Genomic DNA, 19396 nt, shown 5'->3' with positions numbered 1-19396 from the left:
TAGATATTAAAATTATTTTATTTAAATCGCATGAATTGTATTTTGCATCGGTCAAACCAAAAAAAAAATAAACTAAAATATTGAATAATTATTTTAATCTAAATATCTACATTTATCTGTATTAAGGAATATTAAAAAAAAACTTTTTGTACAGAATCAAAATATAATTTTAATAATTTAGCATTAATATATATTTATGCATGAACATAAATTTAAAATTAAAAAAAATCTGTAAATATTATTTTATAATTTTTTTGGAGGGGTTGGTAAATTAAAGAATTTTTCTTTGACTGTAAATTTTACAGTTAAATATTTAAATATCCCAAACACTAAATTATATTATTTTAACCTCATCATTACTCTACAATATTTTTTTAAATTTAATTTCAACTACAGTAATCTGCGTTTTATATAGATATTTTATTGTCATGTATGGTATTCGTACCTTTATTATACTGCATTACAGTATAATGTAAGTAATTTTTAGTTTTAACTTTTTGTGATAATTACCTAATGTTATTTTATGAATTAATATTTTTGTTTCCAGTAGCTGTTAATAAAAATTATAATCAAAATAATACAATTAATTAAAAAAAAAAAAAAAATTGTTGTGTGTTTAAAAATAAATCGAGTGCATAAATAATAAATTATAACATTTATTTAAATTTCTCTGTTTCTATACAAATCTAATCATTTCCTACTTTCAGTAATTGTATGAAACCATAAAAAAGCTTGATTAAACTTAAGTTATATAATATAACTACTTTTTGTATGTGTACCTACGTGATATCTTTTGTTAAGTTGATAGGTATTTTTAAACAATTTATATTGACAAACCTAACGAAATCTCAAATCTATATTTTATTTATTAATAATTTTACTTTTTTTTTTTTAACTTTTAGCTCAGAATAATAGATACAATTATAAAAATGTTTACCTTTAATAATTTACTAACAAGTAATATTATTTTATTAATTTTACGGTTTACTGACTGGTTTCATACATTAAATTAAATACGTAGGAACGTTCAAATTTGATAAATCAATTGCGTTTAAAAATAAATTCTACTATTATTTTTTTCCTTTGGGCGTTTTAATTGTACTTTTAATCTCTTCTGACAGATCTGAAAACCATTCATTACTTGAATGGCAGTTTGTGCACTTGTTGGATTATCGAATGATACAAAACCTGTTGCGGAAAAAGTTTTAAAAATGTGTTATTAAATATTAAATGAAAAAATATGTAAAAATTGCTTATTTTCAAATTATAATATAATATTTAAAAAAATATAAGTTTTATTATTATGTATTTACTATTAAGTAATATTATCGTTTTATTTATTATACAATAAAAAAAGAGAATTAACAAAAATTATACATTTTTTATATTTTGATATATTATAATCATATTATATATAATGTATTGTATGGCAATATTCTGATTATCAGATTTAAATTATATATGGTCGTATGGGAATTCCACTTAATTTTAATAATAATGAAATGCTTATTCAATAACTTTTCTGACTAATCTAGGGTAAATGTAGTCCACAAAAATTGTACTTACCGAAACATTTGCTTTGATTTGTTTCCCTGTCTATGTATACTTTTGAGCTGAGCACTTGACCGAATGGCATAAACATATGTGTTAGTTCGTTGTCACTAAACTCTTGTGGTAAATGGTATATAAACAAATTACTGCCTTCAGGTCCAAAAGTGATATTGTGTCCTAAAAAAGCGCAAAATATCCCATTCAAATATATTATTAAACCAACAATATCCACACTTGCTTCCTATTACTATAATCAATGTTCATAAAAACTGTTTTAACCACGCAATCTCTCTCATATAAAAACTCTTCTCTCGTGCATTACCTAACAATCCTTTCCGTCGGCTCAAGCGTAAATGGCCTCGTGACCTACAACAACTTACTCTCCTTAATTTATCTAAATTTATAAAATGAAGTAGTATCGATAGATACTTTCTTTCCTCGTGTTTTTTGAGTCTTATTTAAATATTAACTAACTTACTTATTGTATTAATTGTGTATACAGAATTGCATTGTTTTTAATAAATAAAACAATGTATATATATATCTATTATTTTAGTTTAATAAGTTTCAGAAAATAAACTTACGAGAAGTGTTTGGCATTCCAGTTGAAAATTGATTAAACACCGCTTGGTAAGGGACTAAAAAAATGTAAAAATAATAGTTTGTGATTATATTATTACATAATAATTTTTCGAAACATAACCTTCATTGAATCATTTTCAAAACATAATAATTATGTGATTAATGATTGCCATACCTATACGATGTAGTGTTGAAACATTATTAAACGTGGTTGGATCTCGGTTTGATGAAATTATTCTGTTTTGATGCGCTGGTATCGATAATTGGAGCGACTCTGCTAATATAGCATGATCTACGTGAAATTATGTTTATAATATTAATTATTATTGGTTTTTTACAAACGCATTGTGATAAATTTAATTATTTTTATTATTATTTATAACGTTTAATATTATTATTATTATTATATATCTACGTATTAAGTAATTAATTTATCAAACTACACTAATTAGTCATTACTTCAAAATCTAATCAATCGTTTTTAAAAATTTTATTTTTACATAATTTCCAGTCGAGATAAAATCATTTCTTCTATTGTTATATTTTTTAAAGTTATTTTAATTTTCGGAATGACAACATACATTTTTAATTTCATATTTCATTTTTTGAAGTATTTTGACATATGAAAATTGAAATTTGAACGAGTAGTTTATGAGTCAAAGTATTTAAGGCTTTGAAGAGCGGAGTAATAATAAACCAACATTTTGCTGGGTATCCCCGTACTACTCCACTCTGATAACTTAAACTAAAATACTTATATAACTTATAAGCTACTCGTTCAAATTTCTACTTTTATATGTCCAAATACTCCAAAAAATATTTTCAAAAAGTTAATAGTTTTTGAAATAATAAGTGTTGTTTGATGAAAGAATCTATCTGTATATTGTTGCTCAATATAAAATATGATAACCATATTTACCTATAACCCCTGTGTGATAAAGATTGAGATCAATTAAATTAACAAATATTAGAGAGAAATAATGCACGATAAAATAAGAATAATAATTCAGAACTCCCATTTTGAACTATGAGTAAATGACATAATATTGTCTTTGGGCAGCAGAATTTGTGTGTATACTTCTCTTCCAATTATTATTTTGTCGATGTCAACGAAAAGAGCGGATTTCAAATGTTTGCTTAAGGGCATCAGATAGGTTAGGCATCGAATAGACAAGCTACATTGGAAAAGTAAATCATTAAATGTCAATATGTATAATAATCCAATAAATCTGATTTCAGAAAATCTAACTTTATTTGTCAATCATTTTTTGTTTTTTAAGTATTTATATATTAAGTTATAGACTCGAAACATGCACCGTGAAAGCTAAATTTTATATTTTTTATTCATATTATTATGGTATTGTAAATTTTTGTTAGAAAGAAGATTTAATATCAATATAGGCCAAGTAAAAAGTAATTAAAAATGTTTAAGATTCCATAAATATTTTTTTAGTTTACTTGTAAAACTTTAATGTGCCTACTTCAAATTAAAAAAATTATTTTATTTTATTAACACATCATACAACTGAATTTAAAATTTTTGGTTTTTTAATAATATTACATTATAGACAGGGTGATTCTTTTATCATTAAACATTCATTATTTCGTCGAGTATTGACTTTTTTTCAAAATATTTTGTTTCATGCTTTTTCAAATTGTATAAAATTTTTATTTTTTTTTACCCTTTTATATAATAGTGAAACCACTATAAACTTTTGATTTTCAAATAGCAACCTATATTTAAAATATACTAAATTCATAGAGCTATTTTTATTTTTTTATGAATTTTAACGTTCAAATTATTATTTTTTGTTAACTTTTTAGTGAAATATAAATTTTTAAAGTTGGGTGGTTTTTATAATACGTAAATATGTATAATATGTTTTATATATTGTATGTAATACACTCGTTATCGGCTACCGACGCAGTGTTAAACTTATAGTATCTATAGTTGACAACGTCACACAGCCCATACAGTCGTAATAACCTGTAGGACAAATACCTAAAAACCTCGAACCCCCCAACTTTGAACAACTATAACTCACTAACGGTTAAATGAAAAATAATAATTTTAATGTTGAAATTTAGAAAAAAAAATAACCCTACTATAATTACCATTTAAAACCAAAAGTTGATAGTGATTTTACTTTTAAATATAAGGGTGAAAAAAAATGTTATATAGTTTTAAAAAAGCATGAAACTAAAAATTTTGAAAAAAAAAGTTAACACTTTTTGATATAATGAGTGTTTAATGACAAAAGAATCACACTGTATATATATTATATACTTACTTAAACAAGCTATGTTAATAACAGTCGAAGACTAATTACTAATGGTTCTAAAACAGTGTTCCCGACCTTGGGGGGAGGGCGTGTAAACATTGATGGGGAGACGCAAGCAGTCATTACGAATCAAAATTGTAGTTATTAAATTATTTTTTTTTAAATATATTATAGAAAAAATGAATGATAAAAAAGGTGATCATTTTTTTAGGAAGTGATCACGAGATTTTTGAAAACCTACAACGGGGGAGTAGGATATAAGTGGTCAGGAACTACTATTCTAAAGATAAATAAAAATTAAATCGATATTTAATGTGTATTATTATTAAAACTAAAATAAAAAAAAAAGAATTCCTAATTTTTGGCTTTGTTCTATTATTTTTTCTACAAAATCAAAAATCTTCAAAACCAATTACATTTATAACTATTTTCTAATACAATATACTAAGAAAGAAAATGGCTTAAATCTTATATAGTTCACACAAATATATTATATGTTTTTATAATATTGGCATTCGAAAGTCTTGCCCAAAGCAACAAAATAGTGGCTTACCAATCTATTAGTGAACCAATTCGGGATTTTCTTATATTTATTAATAATTTTAGATTTAAAGACAAGATAATACCATTTTTATAATAATTATATTACGATCAATATTTCTTAGAATCTGTCAAATGATGGTATCAACGTATTTTCTAAAACACGAGTTGTCTTACATACAGAGCAAAGCATCAATCAAATGAAAATTATATAATTTGATTATCATCAAAAATTGATTTTTCTCAAAAAAAAAAAATCAGAATCATATGCTACATAAGTATAACATATATAGATTACATATCAAAGTTTCAATTAAATGTTTCGTGGCCTATATAATTATTTGTGTAAGCTTTCATGATGAAGTATTATATAGTTTACAAATACATAAATGATAAATACATTTTCGCAATGTGAATATTAAATGTCAATATCGTCTTAAATATAATATCATAATATCATCATATTACGATCTCCACTAAAACAACAATGTAGGATGAAAGGGTTGTTTAATGATTAAAATACATTTTGTTTAGATAATCCTACTAAACAAACTACCTAGTATAACTTTATTAGTTAATAATAGTTTTATATGTACTTAACCTATTCATTATCGGATAAAAACAGTGCTTTAGAAGTTTCATAGTGCTACAGTGCTACACATTAAGAAATTGTACCAGTGGTAGTTATTCGAAAATGGCAATTTTTCTTTATCTCTATAACCTACCTGAATTTATTATTTTAAATTGTATGATATTATTTGTCGTGATTATCAATCACATACAGAAATATTTCTCAAAAAATAAGTCGATAAACTAAAAAAATGTTCGGGGTGGTTAGATTTTGAAAATTTTATAATAGTCAAAAAACAATAAATAATAAAAAACCATTACGCGTGGAAAATGACTGTTGCTGCATAGATGAGTTATTAAACAAGATTGGATTGGTTGTTCTAGTATTTGAATGTTGTTCTCTGGTTGATGTGTTTGGACGACTGTTAATCGAAAACATGGGTATGGTCGGCGACGGTATATTAGACAGAACATTGCGACTATCCACAATTTGAGCTGTAATAGTAATAAAAAAAAAAACACGGCCATCAATATTATGTAAATAATTATGAAATGTAACACGTGAATTCTTACTGTTTATCGAGGAAACGACTGGTGTTGTAATTGTTTGAGCGGTTACCATCGAGTTAATATAAGTGGACACAGACGGTGGAGGTTGGACTGTCGCTATCAAAGAAGACTGTTTAAAAAATAAATAATTGCGTTAGGTACGTCGTAAAATAAAAATAAATTTTTTTTTCAATGTTTAATTTTATCAAAATTTATTTTAATTTCATATTAAATTTGTCTTTTAATTATTATTATATTGAATTATTTTGCTCGGGACCCGAGGGCCGAGGTACATGAGTAACACAAGTTGACTCCGTCTTATTCAATTGAGGTAAAGTTTATATTGAAAATCAACCATGCCCGTAAACATGACAGATTGCGATTAAACGATTTGTGATGAGATAATATTATTATTATTATGGGTTTTTTTCACTGGAGCATTTTTAAGTACCAACATTTTAAACAAGTTAAAAATTACTTTTTTTCAACTTTAAATACCTGCTTAAAATTTAAATAATTAAAATAGTTGTTAAAAAAACGTATACAACGTTATTTATGGTAATTTTTACAACAGCTTTATAATATCATAATTACACTCCGTGAAGTATGGAAGGCAGTTTCAATTATATCCATTCCTGTCCGCTTGCAAGATAAAAACTATAGATTTGACAATTCGTTAAACTTAATTGAAGTTATATACCATATTTATATTATTATATTAGTGTTTTTGATTTAGAAATACATTTTGAAAATAGTCAAATATTTTTAATACTCAGTTAAATTCGATAACAATGCAAATTTAATTTAATTTTGCTAAATTTAATAACAATTAAAACAACTATGTATATCTAATTTTCAACGATCAATACTAAAATATCCATATACACTTCATATTATACATAATAGACGACTGAGTATTATAAAATACCTGCAATTAATAATATTACTTCATACAGTTTCAAAAATTTTATTTGTGCTTTTAAAGTAGAAGGTACTTCACTGATTTTTTTCTAAACGTAATTCGAAAATAAATTATACCTTTTGCATGTACCTAATGTTTTTATAATCAAAGTATAGAAACACGTAGATATAATAATAGATTTAGAAAATTATGAAAAACTATAAACATAAAAATCAATAATTATAAAACGTAAAATGTATTATTTAGTGTTCATCTAGTAAGTTATTCAAAACTAACAAACAATACTGAAATGTTGTCTACTTAAACCCTTTCTAATGAAAACATACTATACATTAGTAAACAGTATGCCCACTAAGCACTGAGAACATATTTGTAATGTTGAATGTATAAATACTATGTTTGTTAGCATACATTTTATTAATTTAAAAAAATTAAAAATTATATATTTCCAAGCACATACCTGACAAACTTGATTATAAGTTGTGCCATAAGTTCCGAATTGATTATACACAAATGATGATGGCGAGTTCAACACTGGAACATTATGAGCTAAATTGTGCATTTTTACAATTTGTTAACGACTCTTCACTGCTATCTGAAATGAACTTTAGTTTACAATTCAAATTTCCCTAAATGTATGTATTTATTATTGATTAATGCTTAATATATAACGTTCGCACTTATTAAAATTATTCTAATTATTGAGTAAACATCTATTTCAGTTTTTTTTACACATTATTATTAAGTACATTTAAGTGCATAAATTAAATCTGATAAATATAATTTACACAACAAATGTATCGTTATTATATTTTAATTTTGGGAGTTATTTGAAACAAAAATGAATAGATGTATTTTCTTATAATTGTTTGAAACGTCTTTCTTTGGTATATTATATATTAAAACTGTACCGTTACTATATAATTTAAATACATATATTATATACCTATATTTATTTTGTTTTTGCTAAAAGTTATTTTTTAAAAACAAAATATTGATTTTTTAAATGTATGCATTAAGTACAAAAATGGTAGTTTATTTTAAAAGAATTGTTTGATTTAACTAAGGTCTTTTTATCAGTAAATACATAAAAGTTTAAAATAAAATACTTTATAACTATAACAATTATTATTTACATGCACACATAACACTTATGTATAACTACAACAATAATTATATTAATCTATTGTATATTAATATAAATATCAATTTATAAATAAAAAGTATTCAGTGTTAAAGATTCAACTAAATATCATGCATTTATTATAAATTGTAATTATATATACCTAATAGTAAAATTTCGATTGGTATTTTTTTCTTTAGGTAAATATTTTTTGCTTTTTAACAAAGACTGTATATTATTATTTTGATTTTTGAATGTGATAAATATTTTTATTAAGTATTTTTCATCTATTGCAATATACGTACTTGACAAATGTTAATATATATTATAATCTCAACCACTTTAATGAGATTGGATTTTTTAAATGTGTTTAAAGTTTATATAATTTTATGTTAGTATTTGGTATTCTAAATAATTTTTAAGAAATCTCATTTATAATTATTGTGAATTATTTATAATTTAGTCATCGTCTAAATGTCTCCATTCACGAATTTGTGATTATATTGCTATCCAAATGTAAAACATATTTTTTTGTTTAATAAAATTCTTTGCTCGAGCATATGTTACAGGAGCTGAGCAATAAGCTTAATTGATAAAATGATAATAAATTACGAGATGAAAATAAAAGAAATAAGTGGCCTCCCATTGAAGATGATACATCATAAAATTTCATTAGGAATAATAATAATAGTTGACAGTTGTATTGATGTACAAATATATTAACTACATACGAGAGAAATATTATTTTCTAGTACTTTTTACTAAGAATTGAATCACTTTTTTTTGTGATATGATGTATAAACGCCCACTTATACGGCTACACAACTATGTATGTCCACATTTTTTAGACAAAAATATGTTTTAAATATTTTGAGTAATTTAACAACGGTAAGACTCCGATCGTACAACAATAGTAGGCCTATTCATTAATTCTGGTGATAATTTTACACTGTAATATGTGTTATAAACTGTAATTGATTGAAATTTGAATCCAAGTCTTAAACATTAGACGCAATTATATCCCTTTGATGACATATGTGCTTTTGAAGCAAGTTAATAAACTCAAATAACAATTGTTTACAACTCAAACCCGATTTTTTATTAATATATTATCTACGTAAATGTTATATTAATAAATTCCCATTTCATTTGGGCTTCGCCGTTGTTATAATAATGATTGTTTCAGGCCTCAGAAAATTCTTTTTTAAAAATCTTTAAATTATGAATAATATTTTATTAATAAAATAATGACTTTTAATTTTCGATTTTAGTTCACTATATACGAAATTTTGAATAATTAAAATTTTTATGTTTCCTTGTGAAAAAAAAATACAGTTTAATACACACCTATAAAAGTATCTCAATAATACTCATTCTCCATATTTATATAAAAATGATTATTATTGATAATTTTATTTATTAATCTAATTTAAGGTATCTGACTTTTGACAAACATTGCAATACATAAAGTGTTATCACAGATTAAATAAATTTACTCTGTGGTATTATGAAAACAAAATTTTCAGTAACGGTAAAATTATACGTACTTCTTTTACGAGTTATTTATATTTTTATAAGTGATTTTAAATTTAACCATGATTTTTAATAATAGTTTCCAAAATATATGTAAACATGCCGTATGTGTATTTTTTTAAATAATTGTATACAGATATTTTAAATCATTTATTAATATTAATGAAATATTAATATGAATGAGTTTTAAAAATACCCGATAAAATGTAATGTTTTGTTGTCAAATAAATAACTATATATTAATATGTCCTTATATTTATTTATTTTTTTATTCTGAGTATCGTAACTGAGGAGGGAACTACATTAGCATTACTTCCCCCATAGGTCATATTATTATATACGAACCTATATTTCGTATGTAGTATTATATAACGTGTGCCGTTTATATAGGTACTATTACACTAATTTTAAATAAACATTAGAATAAGATACCGTGTTTTTCATATGTTCTTTTTTATTAAACTTTTAGTGTACATATAAATTAAATTGAAGTATAAATAATATGTAGGACAGGTAGGTACTACTTGAAAATAATTGAATTTTGGTTGTTATTCGATTAAACACACGTTTAATTAATTTAGACCTTATTTTCATATTTTCATTTCTATGTAGATATTTCTATACACAAATTATATGAAAATGTAAACTTACAACAAAATAAAATCGATTTTATGTGGATTTATTAAAATGAATAGGTTCAATAATAAAAACTAATTACACTATACTTATTAAAGTTATAATACTTAAATTATTTTTAAATAGATCATAGATCGCATTAATTTAATATTCATTAAAGAGATAATATATTAATAACTGCATACTTATAATATTGTCGGTACATATATTTTCTTAGTAGTTTGCAAAATTTTGATTCATAAGTAAAACATTGTAAAAATATGATTTATTCTCGTTTTAAATGGTAGTAATAATTTTTTTTTTTTACCAATTATTTAAATATATTTAATATTAAATTTAGTAAGAGTAAAGTAAAAACATTGTTAAAAATTCGATTTTTTTCTTACCTATATAATTTGCAAATTGTACAACAAAAAGTTTTAAGAAATTCTAAAGTTTAAATACTAAACAACCACATTGATAAATGTGATCCTATTAACTATAATAGTATGAATAAATACTTATAATAAACAAAAGTTATTTTTACAAGTGTTTAAGTTTTAAATTAATTATTTTCTTAAATGAATACATCTTTTTAAAATTTACAATATTTATTGTTTAGTCATGAAAATTGAAAACAAAGTTAAACAATTATACCTAACTTATAAACTTATAACTGTTGGTTGTTATAATGCGGTATTACAGTAATCATTTTTTTTTAAATTGTACAATATTATTATTTCAAGACTTTCAATTTAGAATTAGCGGTTTAAATATTCAGAAAAGAATATTTTTCATACCTGTATTGTTGTTATATTTATGAAAACAATTTTAAATTTTAACACATGAATTAAGTTTATGAGTATTTAGGTATTTAAAGTTTGAATAATAATAATAATACTCAATAAAAACAAATAACAATACTCAAGTAATAAGTACCTATAGATCTCACTCCTTAAAAATTATCTCATTCTTTTATCAAATACGATGATTTATACTATTGTTTTAAAATTAAACGAAATTGAAATAAAAATATCTGCCTGGGAAAAGTACACAAATAAACAATATACCTAAAAGAAAAATTAATATAAAAAATCTACAAAAAACTTACCAAGGAAAGACAAAGATAAAAATCCTATTACTTCTTATTAAATCACTGCTTACATTAAAATGTTCTCTAATGTTAAACATAGAAATTATAACTTCTAAGTCCTAACTTAAGCATACCCAGTATGGGATGTTTCATACCAAATAAAAATTAAAAACTTTAAACTCTCCAAAATGAATTCTTGCGAATAGCATTAAAAACCCCTTGGTTCGTGTGAAATAAACACAAGGAAACTGGATTACCTTGCATATCATCATGGATAACAAATCAATTTAAAAACGTCTTCGATAGACTAAATAAACTGAAGAAGTTCTTCGTTTCGAAAAAAGGTGAAAAAACTTCGCCGTAAAACTTTTCTGTATATTGACTACGCCTACCTTAAAATATTTTCTCAAATGACCACGATGCAGCAGGTACTAAACGACTAATAATGAAGATAAATGCTCTATGTTTTATTTGTAATATTGTAGAAATATAGAATTTATTGATAGAATTTATTTATTGAATAATAAGAAGAAAATCGTATAATCACTTCCATGTACCAACGTGAGTAAAGCAAGAAAATTTCTTAACTATTTATTAGGTATGTTATTATTATATCCAGTAAAGCTTTCTAAAATAAATTGAACTGAATTTACCCCATATCATTTAATAATCAGCACAATCTAGATTTTAGATAATAGTAATTTATAATTTAGTTATACAAATTTTAGAAATTAAATAACAAAATGTATCAATAAACTATAAATATGAGAATACAATATAAACTATAATATATCTTATAAAGTTATAAACTAAGTATAACATTATTTTTAAATTATAATATATGTCTTTACTCTATGGCTGTCGTGGCAAGTTATTATATTAATAAATTATGATTTATAATGTTATTTAATAAATTTAAATATAATTAATAAGTAACAGAACAATTAATTTTATTGAAAAATGAATAAATTATAAAAATCAAGAGTTTTCGTGTAGTTGTTGCCAATCCAATATAATTAACTGTCATATAGCTTACGAAAATTAGAGTAGGTACTGCATTTTTCTCAAATTAGTCATGTATTACGTTTATTACCTTCTATCTGCATAAAGTTTTCGATGTGACATTAATCCATTCTATGCGATTTTGTAAAGCAAACTTTATGTCGGAAGAAAACTTTTAGCATTTTACTTGTGATATCACAGTAATATTACAGTATTTTAAAATTGTAATTATATTTATTAATTTAAAGAAAAAGTTAGTTTTACGAATATTGCACATATAATTGAAAACATAATTATTTCTTGAGTAATTAATGAAATTTCTATATGTTTCTACTTAAGAACAACTCTATAAAATATAGTAATATCTTATAAACAACGTACTTTAAATAGATAGTATAATTCGTATAATGTAATTTATATTATACAACTATCAATCATTAAATCTATGCACCTATAGTATATTATTTTACTTCAACTTTTCTAATTTTATTATTTAAAAAAAAAATTTAAATGTGTTCATTTTTCGATCAATGAAATCCATTAAAAGCAATATAAACTTATAAAGCCTTTTTTAAATTTCAAAACGTGATTTTCTGGGTTGTGAAACTATAAAAACATATAGTTTTAAAACTGTAAATATTCAATAGTTTTCTCGCTCTGCTTGGAGCATAAAATAATGAAATATTTAAAACATGTCGATAGTTAAATAAATTTAAATAGTAAATAGTAAAAATATGATAAATCAACATACTTTCTTCTTTTTTTTTTGCAACCATTTTAGACTATAATTTTGATTTTTAAATTCTTTCGAAATTTTATAAATTAGAAAATTATTTTAGGTGCCTTAAAAATATACAGTAGTGGTTGCTGCCTTGCTGTATCTGTAGGATAACTCAAAAATAAAAATGCTGATAAAATTAAAAATATGTGAACTATTTTTTTTATTATTATTATTATTAATTATAAATAAAATTCGTATGTGTCATATACAAATGTTCATTACGTTTTTATGCATTTAAAATTACCAATGTATAATTCATAGTAAACCGGAAAAAAATCATGTAATAAGCAATCGTAAATAACTGGTATTTACCCATTAAAGATTTAATAATGTACGATACAAAACAGTCGAAAAGAATATTAATATTACATTTGCACGCTGTGTATTGGCTTAAATAAATTGTCTAATTGGTTTTAAGTTTTAGCAATTATTAATACAACTCAATCGTCAATGACTTCAGAGATCCCATAGGATTACTTATCACCCGCCATAAATAAAGTTACAAAGTTTCTTCGTTTTTATAACCATTAGGCTCATGAAAACTAAAAGGTAAAGATGATAATATAAGTAACGATTGATGTTGGTTTTTATTGATTATTTTTCTTTTTAAATGTGTGTGCATTTTAACAGATACTTTGTTTACCATATTCGATGAATAAAATACACAATAATATAAAATGTAAGTTGTGAATTCGTTATTGTTTTATGGTACACGGAGAAAATAGTTGAATTTTCGTGAGATTAATTAATAACTATATACGACAAACGAATTTATTAGATACGCTATTTGACGTGTATAAGAACATTTAATAATATTTGACATTATTCTTTTCTTTGAGGGTGTAAAATAATCACACTAGTCGGCAAAACTACAGAAAAAATTGATGTACAAATCTGACGCATTGCGTATACGACGGACGACTGGTGTACAGTAATTAATAATAAACAGATTAGAAAAATAAAACTCAACGTTAAGTGGGCAACATCGCGACTATCGATTAACAACGTAATAATATAATAATAATATAGTCTTTCGCTTATTTCTATTGTTATAATAATTATTGTTGTCTGTATGATACAACTTTTCGTTTTTGTCGGAATGTAAATATCAAACATTATTGAATCTTTAAATATTATGTCTGTTACCCACTTTCTTTTTCCAAAGCGTATTTCGAAACACGTTCAAAAATATACCTTAAGAAAAACATTGAATAAATATGTCGAACAAAACGCAATTAATGATAAAACGCCGTAAAATAAAAATATTTTCAAAAATGAAGGACGACGATATTATTGTATTGATTGTTAAATAACACACTTTAAAATAATTTGTAAATATACATTTTGATTTATAAATGTACATAATATTAGACCCGATACCCAGAAATAACATAAAGCTACAAATAATGTTGACTTAAAAAATAAGAAGAAAAAATTCTTGAAGAAAATAATATATGTAAATAATCAAAACTAGCTAAAGTGTAAGTACTATAGGTACTAGATTCCCACTCCCGTTTACCCTTTTTCAAAAGGTATGCCATTAATTTGAAACATAATTGACAGACCTTTGTAGGGTACGTTTCGATATATTTTCTCTCTTTGACTTTATTTATTTCTTTAATATATTTCACCTGTAGCCTTTGACAAATATTTTAGTTAACTATACTTCAATTTGATATAAAAAAATAAATACATATACACCTATACGTTATATAAAATGAAAAATGAATAATATGACAGAAATTGCATTAAATTTTACGTTATATATTTCATGTTTTTTTTTATCTATTTTTTTCATATTGACTGTTTTCCATTAATACGTCAGTTACGTGCACGAAAAATGATTTAACTTTAAACTGATTATAATATTATATTATATACAACATACATATAAAGAAAAAAGAAAATGTTTTCATAATTGTGTTTGTACTTTAAAAATAAAATTATTATAGTACCAAAATATATATGTGTATATATATATATATATATATATATATATATATATATTTATAGGTATAATAAAATACAAAATAGTAAAGCTATATAGCTATATGCTTATGAATTTAAATTAAAAATACTTCAATTAAAATAGCAATTTATAGTATAAATATTTACTGTTCTTCGTTTTTATTTCCTATAAGAAGAAATATTATATTATTATTAATATTTATAAATTGTTAATTTATGGATGTATGTATAAAGGTTATAAGCATTAATTAAAACATTAAATATAAAATCCTACATTTTATATTATAGACAAATTGGTAACAATCATTACGACAAGATAAATATAATATATTGGGGAGGGGGGGAAATATAAAATAAACTAATAACATAATATTTAGAAATTTTCCGACATTCTTGTGTAAGCCATATATAAATAAAACATATTATTGTTTTTTCTCTTTTCTTCAGCCATATAATGCCAATTATATTGACTGTTAAGTTCAAATGTGTTTAAACAAAGCTATAAAGAACTAAACTACTCATTTAACGTTAATTGAAATTACACAGTTATTATGAGAAGAGTGTTAACTGTTAAGCCACTTTTTGGTAATTTTGGTATTATATGTATTAAGATTGTAAGAATTCGAATTTAATGATATCACTGTATTCATTATTTAAATTTTTTTTTTTTTTAATGCATTTATTATGAATATGTATCAAAACTCAAAAGCATTAAACGCATGTTACACATATAATAATAGTACATAGCTTTACACTTTATCATTTTTACCAGCTAGTAAGTATTTGTATTTATTGATTTAAATTATTATTATTTTATATCTCCGATCCGTTCTAATTGTTATATTTGTTAAATTAAATATTTTTTTACTTTATTTTAAACGCACCTATTATTCGCGAATATCGGTAACTAATTAATTAGATGACAGTATTATCTTAATATTATCTCCGTGATCATGATCAGTGTATGATAAATTGTCTACAACCCTTTGAATCTAGCGCTGTTTACATAGCCAGACATAAGCACTTGTTTTATCAATATCGGTTATGTAGCATGCATGGGAATAACACCACTCAAACGTTTACTAATAAACATTATCTGATACGATGTCTACGTAATAATTAATCCGAACGGATTAAATAAACTACGTATACTTACTCATTACAATATTATATTATAGGTAAATAACTATATTCATTAATTACTTTATGTACATCGCAAACAAAATATGATTGAAAGTATGTTCAAAACTGTCTATATAATTTTTTAGAAACGAACAAATAAGAACTATATCACTTCAATAGTTTATTATAAAATAATTGATACAATAAAAAATATCGTATACTGTTTAAATATATCAATGACGAGTCTTATTCCAGTACATTTTTAACCAATTAAAAAAAAAAAATAAATAGAAAATAAATAGAAATATTCCATTATTTTTCTTAACTAGAAAAAACTAACAAAATGTGAGAAATTGATGAATCGGTTTTTTTACTGTACATAATTCGGTAAATAATATTCATTAATATTTAAAAATTTCAATAAATATTATAGCATTTCATAGAATCTTTTTTTAAGCTATTATTTTTTAGACATTTTAAGTGTTCTCATTTTTATTTTTATTTTTAAATTATGTTAATCTCGTTTTTATTTCTCGGCCATAAAGCACGAAAATGTAATAAAATGTTTATCATAAGGTTTTCTTACAACAGTTAAACATTTCAAAAATACATTCATATTTTTTCATAAACGATTGAAGTCCCAAAATTCAAATGTTAAAGGTATAGCGATTTTTCGTCAAACGATTTTGTTGAGAGTTAAAAAATTATTAACCATTGAGATTTGAAACTTTTTATAATTATACTTAATACGATTCTCAATAAACAATGAAATATTTATATTTATTTTTATTTAGACTAAGTTTAAGCGATTTATATTGCGAACCTATTCAAAATGGGTTAGGTAAACGTTTGATCAACCTATCGAATTAAAAAAAAATTACTATACCTAATAATAATTTAACAAAGCTAACCATTTTATTAGATGCAAATCCACTGGATATACATTGAATTAAAATTGAAGTCTTAATACAAACATTACAGTGACAGTGAGTGACCTATCTATTAAGCACAGTGACTCAATGACGATGTTACGAAACCTTCAACAAAGCAAAGCAAGTTCACTGGTATTATTTAGAATTGTATAATCAGTTTTGAATTTCTCAAGTACAACTGTACATTTTACTTGCATAATGGATTTAAAGTTATACTTAATATATAATTTATTTTATAACATTGTTGATTTTCACAATAATTTAGGTATAGAGTCAAGTATATAAACGTTATAAACTTAACCATAATACTAATCAAATAACCCATCTCCTGTATCTAGAATAAAAACCAATTTGTTCATTTATTTTACGTTAAATGAAGTGGAATTAAACGGAATTCATGAAAAAAAATGTAATTTAATAATTTTCCCAATTAGTTCAATTCAAATTATTGAATTATAAAAACATTTCAAAATATGTTTTATTTTTTATTACTTAATATTAAATAGACATTTCCTATATGATACAAACTATTAACTGTTTTTATATGAACATTTTAAGACCTGACTACGATAGATTTATAGGGTACCCTTTGTGAAAATTGTCCAAAATAACCATCTATTGGATTTTATTACATTATTTTATTAAATTAACTTGAAAACCGTATTGTTTATTTTTACGAAGTTTAAATTAAACTGCGGTGGAAATGTAACAAAAAGAAAAAAAATATCGAAGACATTATTAAACATTATATTATTAGTTTATAATCACTTTAAATTTATTATTTTTTTTTTTTTTTGCAAATTTATATTATGTTTGTCATTATAATGTGACAATTGATTAAAAAGTTTATAAATCGTTATCGTACATAAAACACACAAAATGCACATGCACGGTATTATATATAATAAGTTACATAAATTTGACAACTATAAATTCACCGATATAGTATAATTTGAACTGATTACATATTATTATTTGTTTCGTAAATGGCGATCGGTACTGGACAATAAAATAAAATATTGTCTCGTGTTATGATAAGATAGTGATTAAAAAAAAAATGTTTAAATACATATTACGAAATGCCTGTTGTCATATTTATTACATTCAATATGTATTTTTGAAACGAGCACCGAAACAAACATGAAGTACGATGATAATAATAATTTCGTGTACGTCCGCAGACGGGTATAATTAATAAAATAAAAATAAAATAAAGGGGAAAAAAATGGGGGCAAAAAAAAAATAATATATCAATGACATTATAACGTGCATGCCTAATACAATAAAGTCGTGTGTAAATCAGACACGTCTCTGGTCGTCAAAACGTTATTATTAAATATAATATGACAATGAAATCGAGACGGCCGGTAAATTAAACACAAATAATAATATTATTATCAGCATTCGATTTACCTGCGGTAGTAGTCGTGTGTGCGCGTGTGTGTGTGCGGTGTGTGTTTCGGTAAACGAAACGGCGTCGGCGGGACGCACTTCTCCAATAAATTATTCGAAATGCGCCGCGTTGGATTTTCGAGCGAGCGGTGTGCGGTGATGAGCGAACGAGCGGAGAGAGAAAAATATTTGAAGTATATTGTGCTGCAGGTGGTAGATAAAATCAACAAGTAGACGCGAACGCAGTTGCCGTTTTACTAGTTACGGCGCGTCCTGCCCGTTGCCGAGAGTGGCGTAGCTGGTGGCGCGTGCCAAAAACGCCTGTTGTTTCCGAAAATACCTTTTTTGTTGCATCAATGTATAAAACGCATGACTAGTTTCCATGGGGACGGAAAGCGTCTGGATCCGTTACGGGAAAATTGGATTTTGATTCCGGAATTGCTTTTGACAGAATATTTTGTCCGACTCTGACATTTATTGTGTTTATATAATAATAATAATAATAATAATAATAATAATGATATATTCGCGTGAATTTCTCAAAGGCGTTTATAATAATATAAATGTTACAAGTTTGCATACGAAAACGAAAATTACCAAACAACAATGCGACTAATATTATTTAGTGAACGTTACCTGCGAACGTTTCTGAACGGTTTGCGATATTATTGTTATTAGTATTATTGACTGCGTGTTTTTATTTATTATTATTATTATTTTCTATTTTATTGGTTTTTTTGAGTCATGAATTTATGCTATCTGTTAGAAACACAACGTTTTTACGATGGGAAATAAAGATGTGTTTCGGGACTTAAAAAAGAGTTGGACACGATTTGCAT

At 24.0% G+C, this 19396-nt stretch overlaps 1 protein-coding gene across 1 annotated transcript; it reads right to left on the bottom strand.

The window, feature by feature from the left end:
• Nucleotides 1-267: 267 nt before the first annotated feature.
• Nucleotides 268-18822, bottom strand: LOC132920805 (CUGBP Elav-like family member 3-B). The gene is given in 9 exon segments (XM_060983483.1): nt 268-1168; nt 1171-1188; nt 1567-1728; nt 2136-2189; nt 2309-2425; nt 5847-6020; nt 6099-6204; nt 7457-7591; nt 18579-18822. Coding segments are annotated over 8 exon segments (831 nt in total). The 5' UTR covers nt 7559-7591; nt 18579-18822; the 3' UTR covers nt 268-1070.
• Nucleotides 18823-19396: the final 574 nt, after the last annotated feature.

Source organism: Rhopalosiphum padi, chromosome 2, assembly GCF_020882245.1.
Source record: "Rhopalosiphum padi isolate XX-2018 chromosome 2, ASM2088224v1, whole genome shotgun sequence".
Lineage (NCBI taxonomy): Eukaryota > Metazoa > Arthropoda > Insecta > Hemiptera > Aphididae > Rhopalosiphum > Rhopalosiphum padi.
This window is presented reverse-complemented; position numbering and strand designations above follow the sequence as displayed.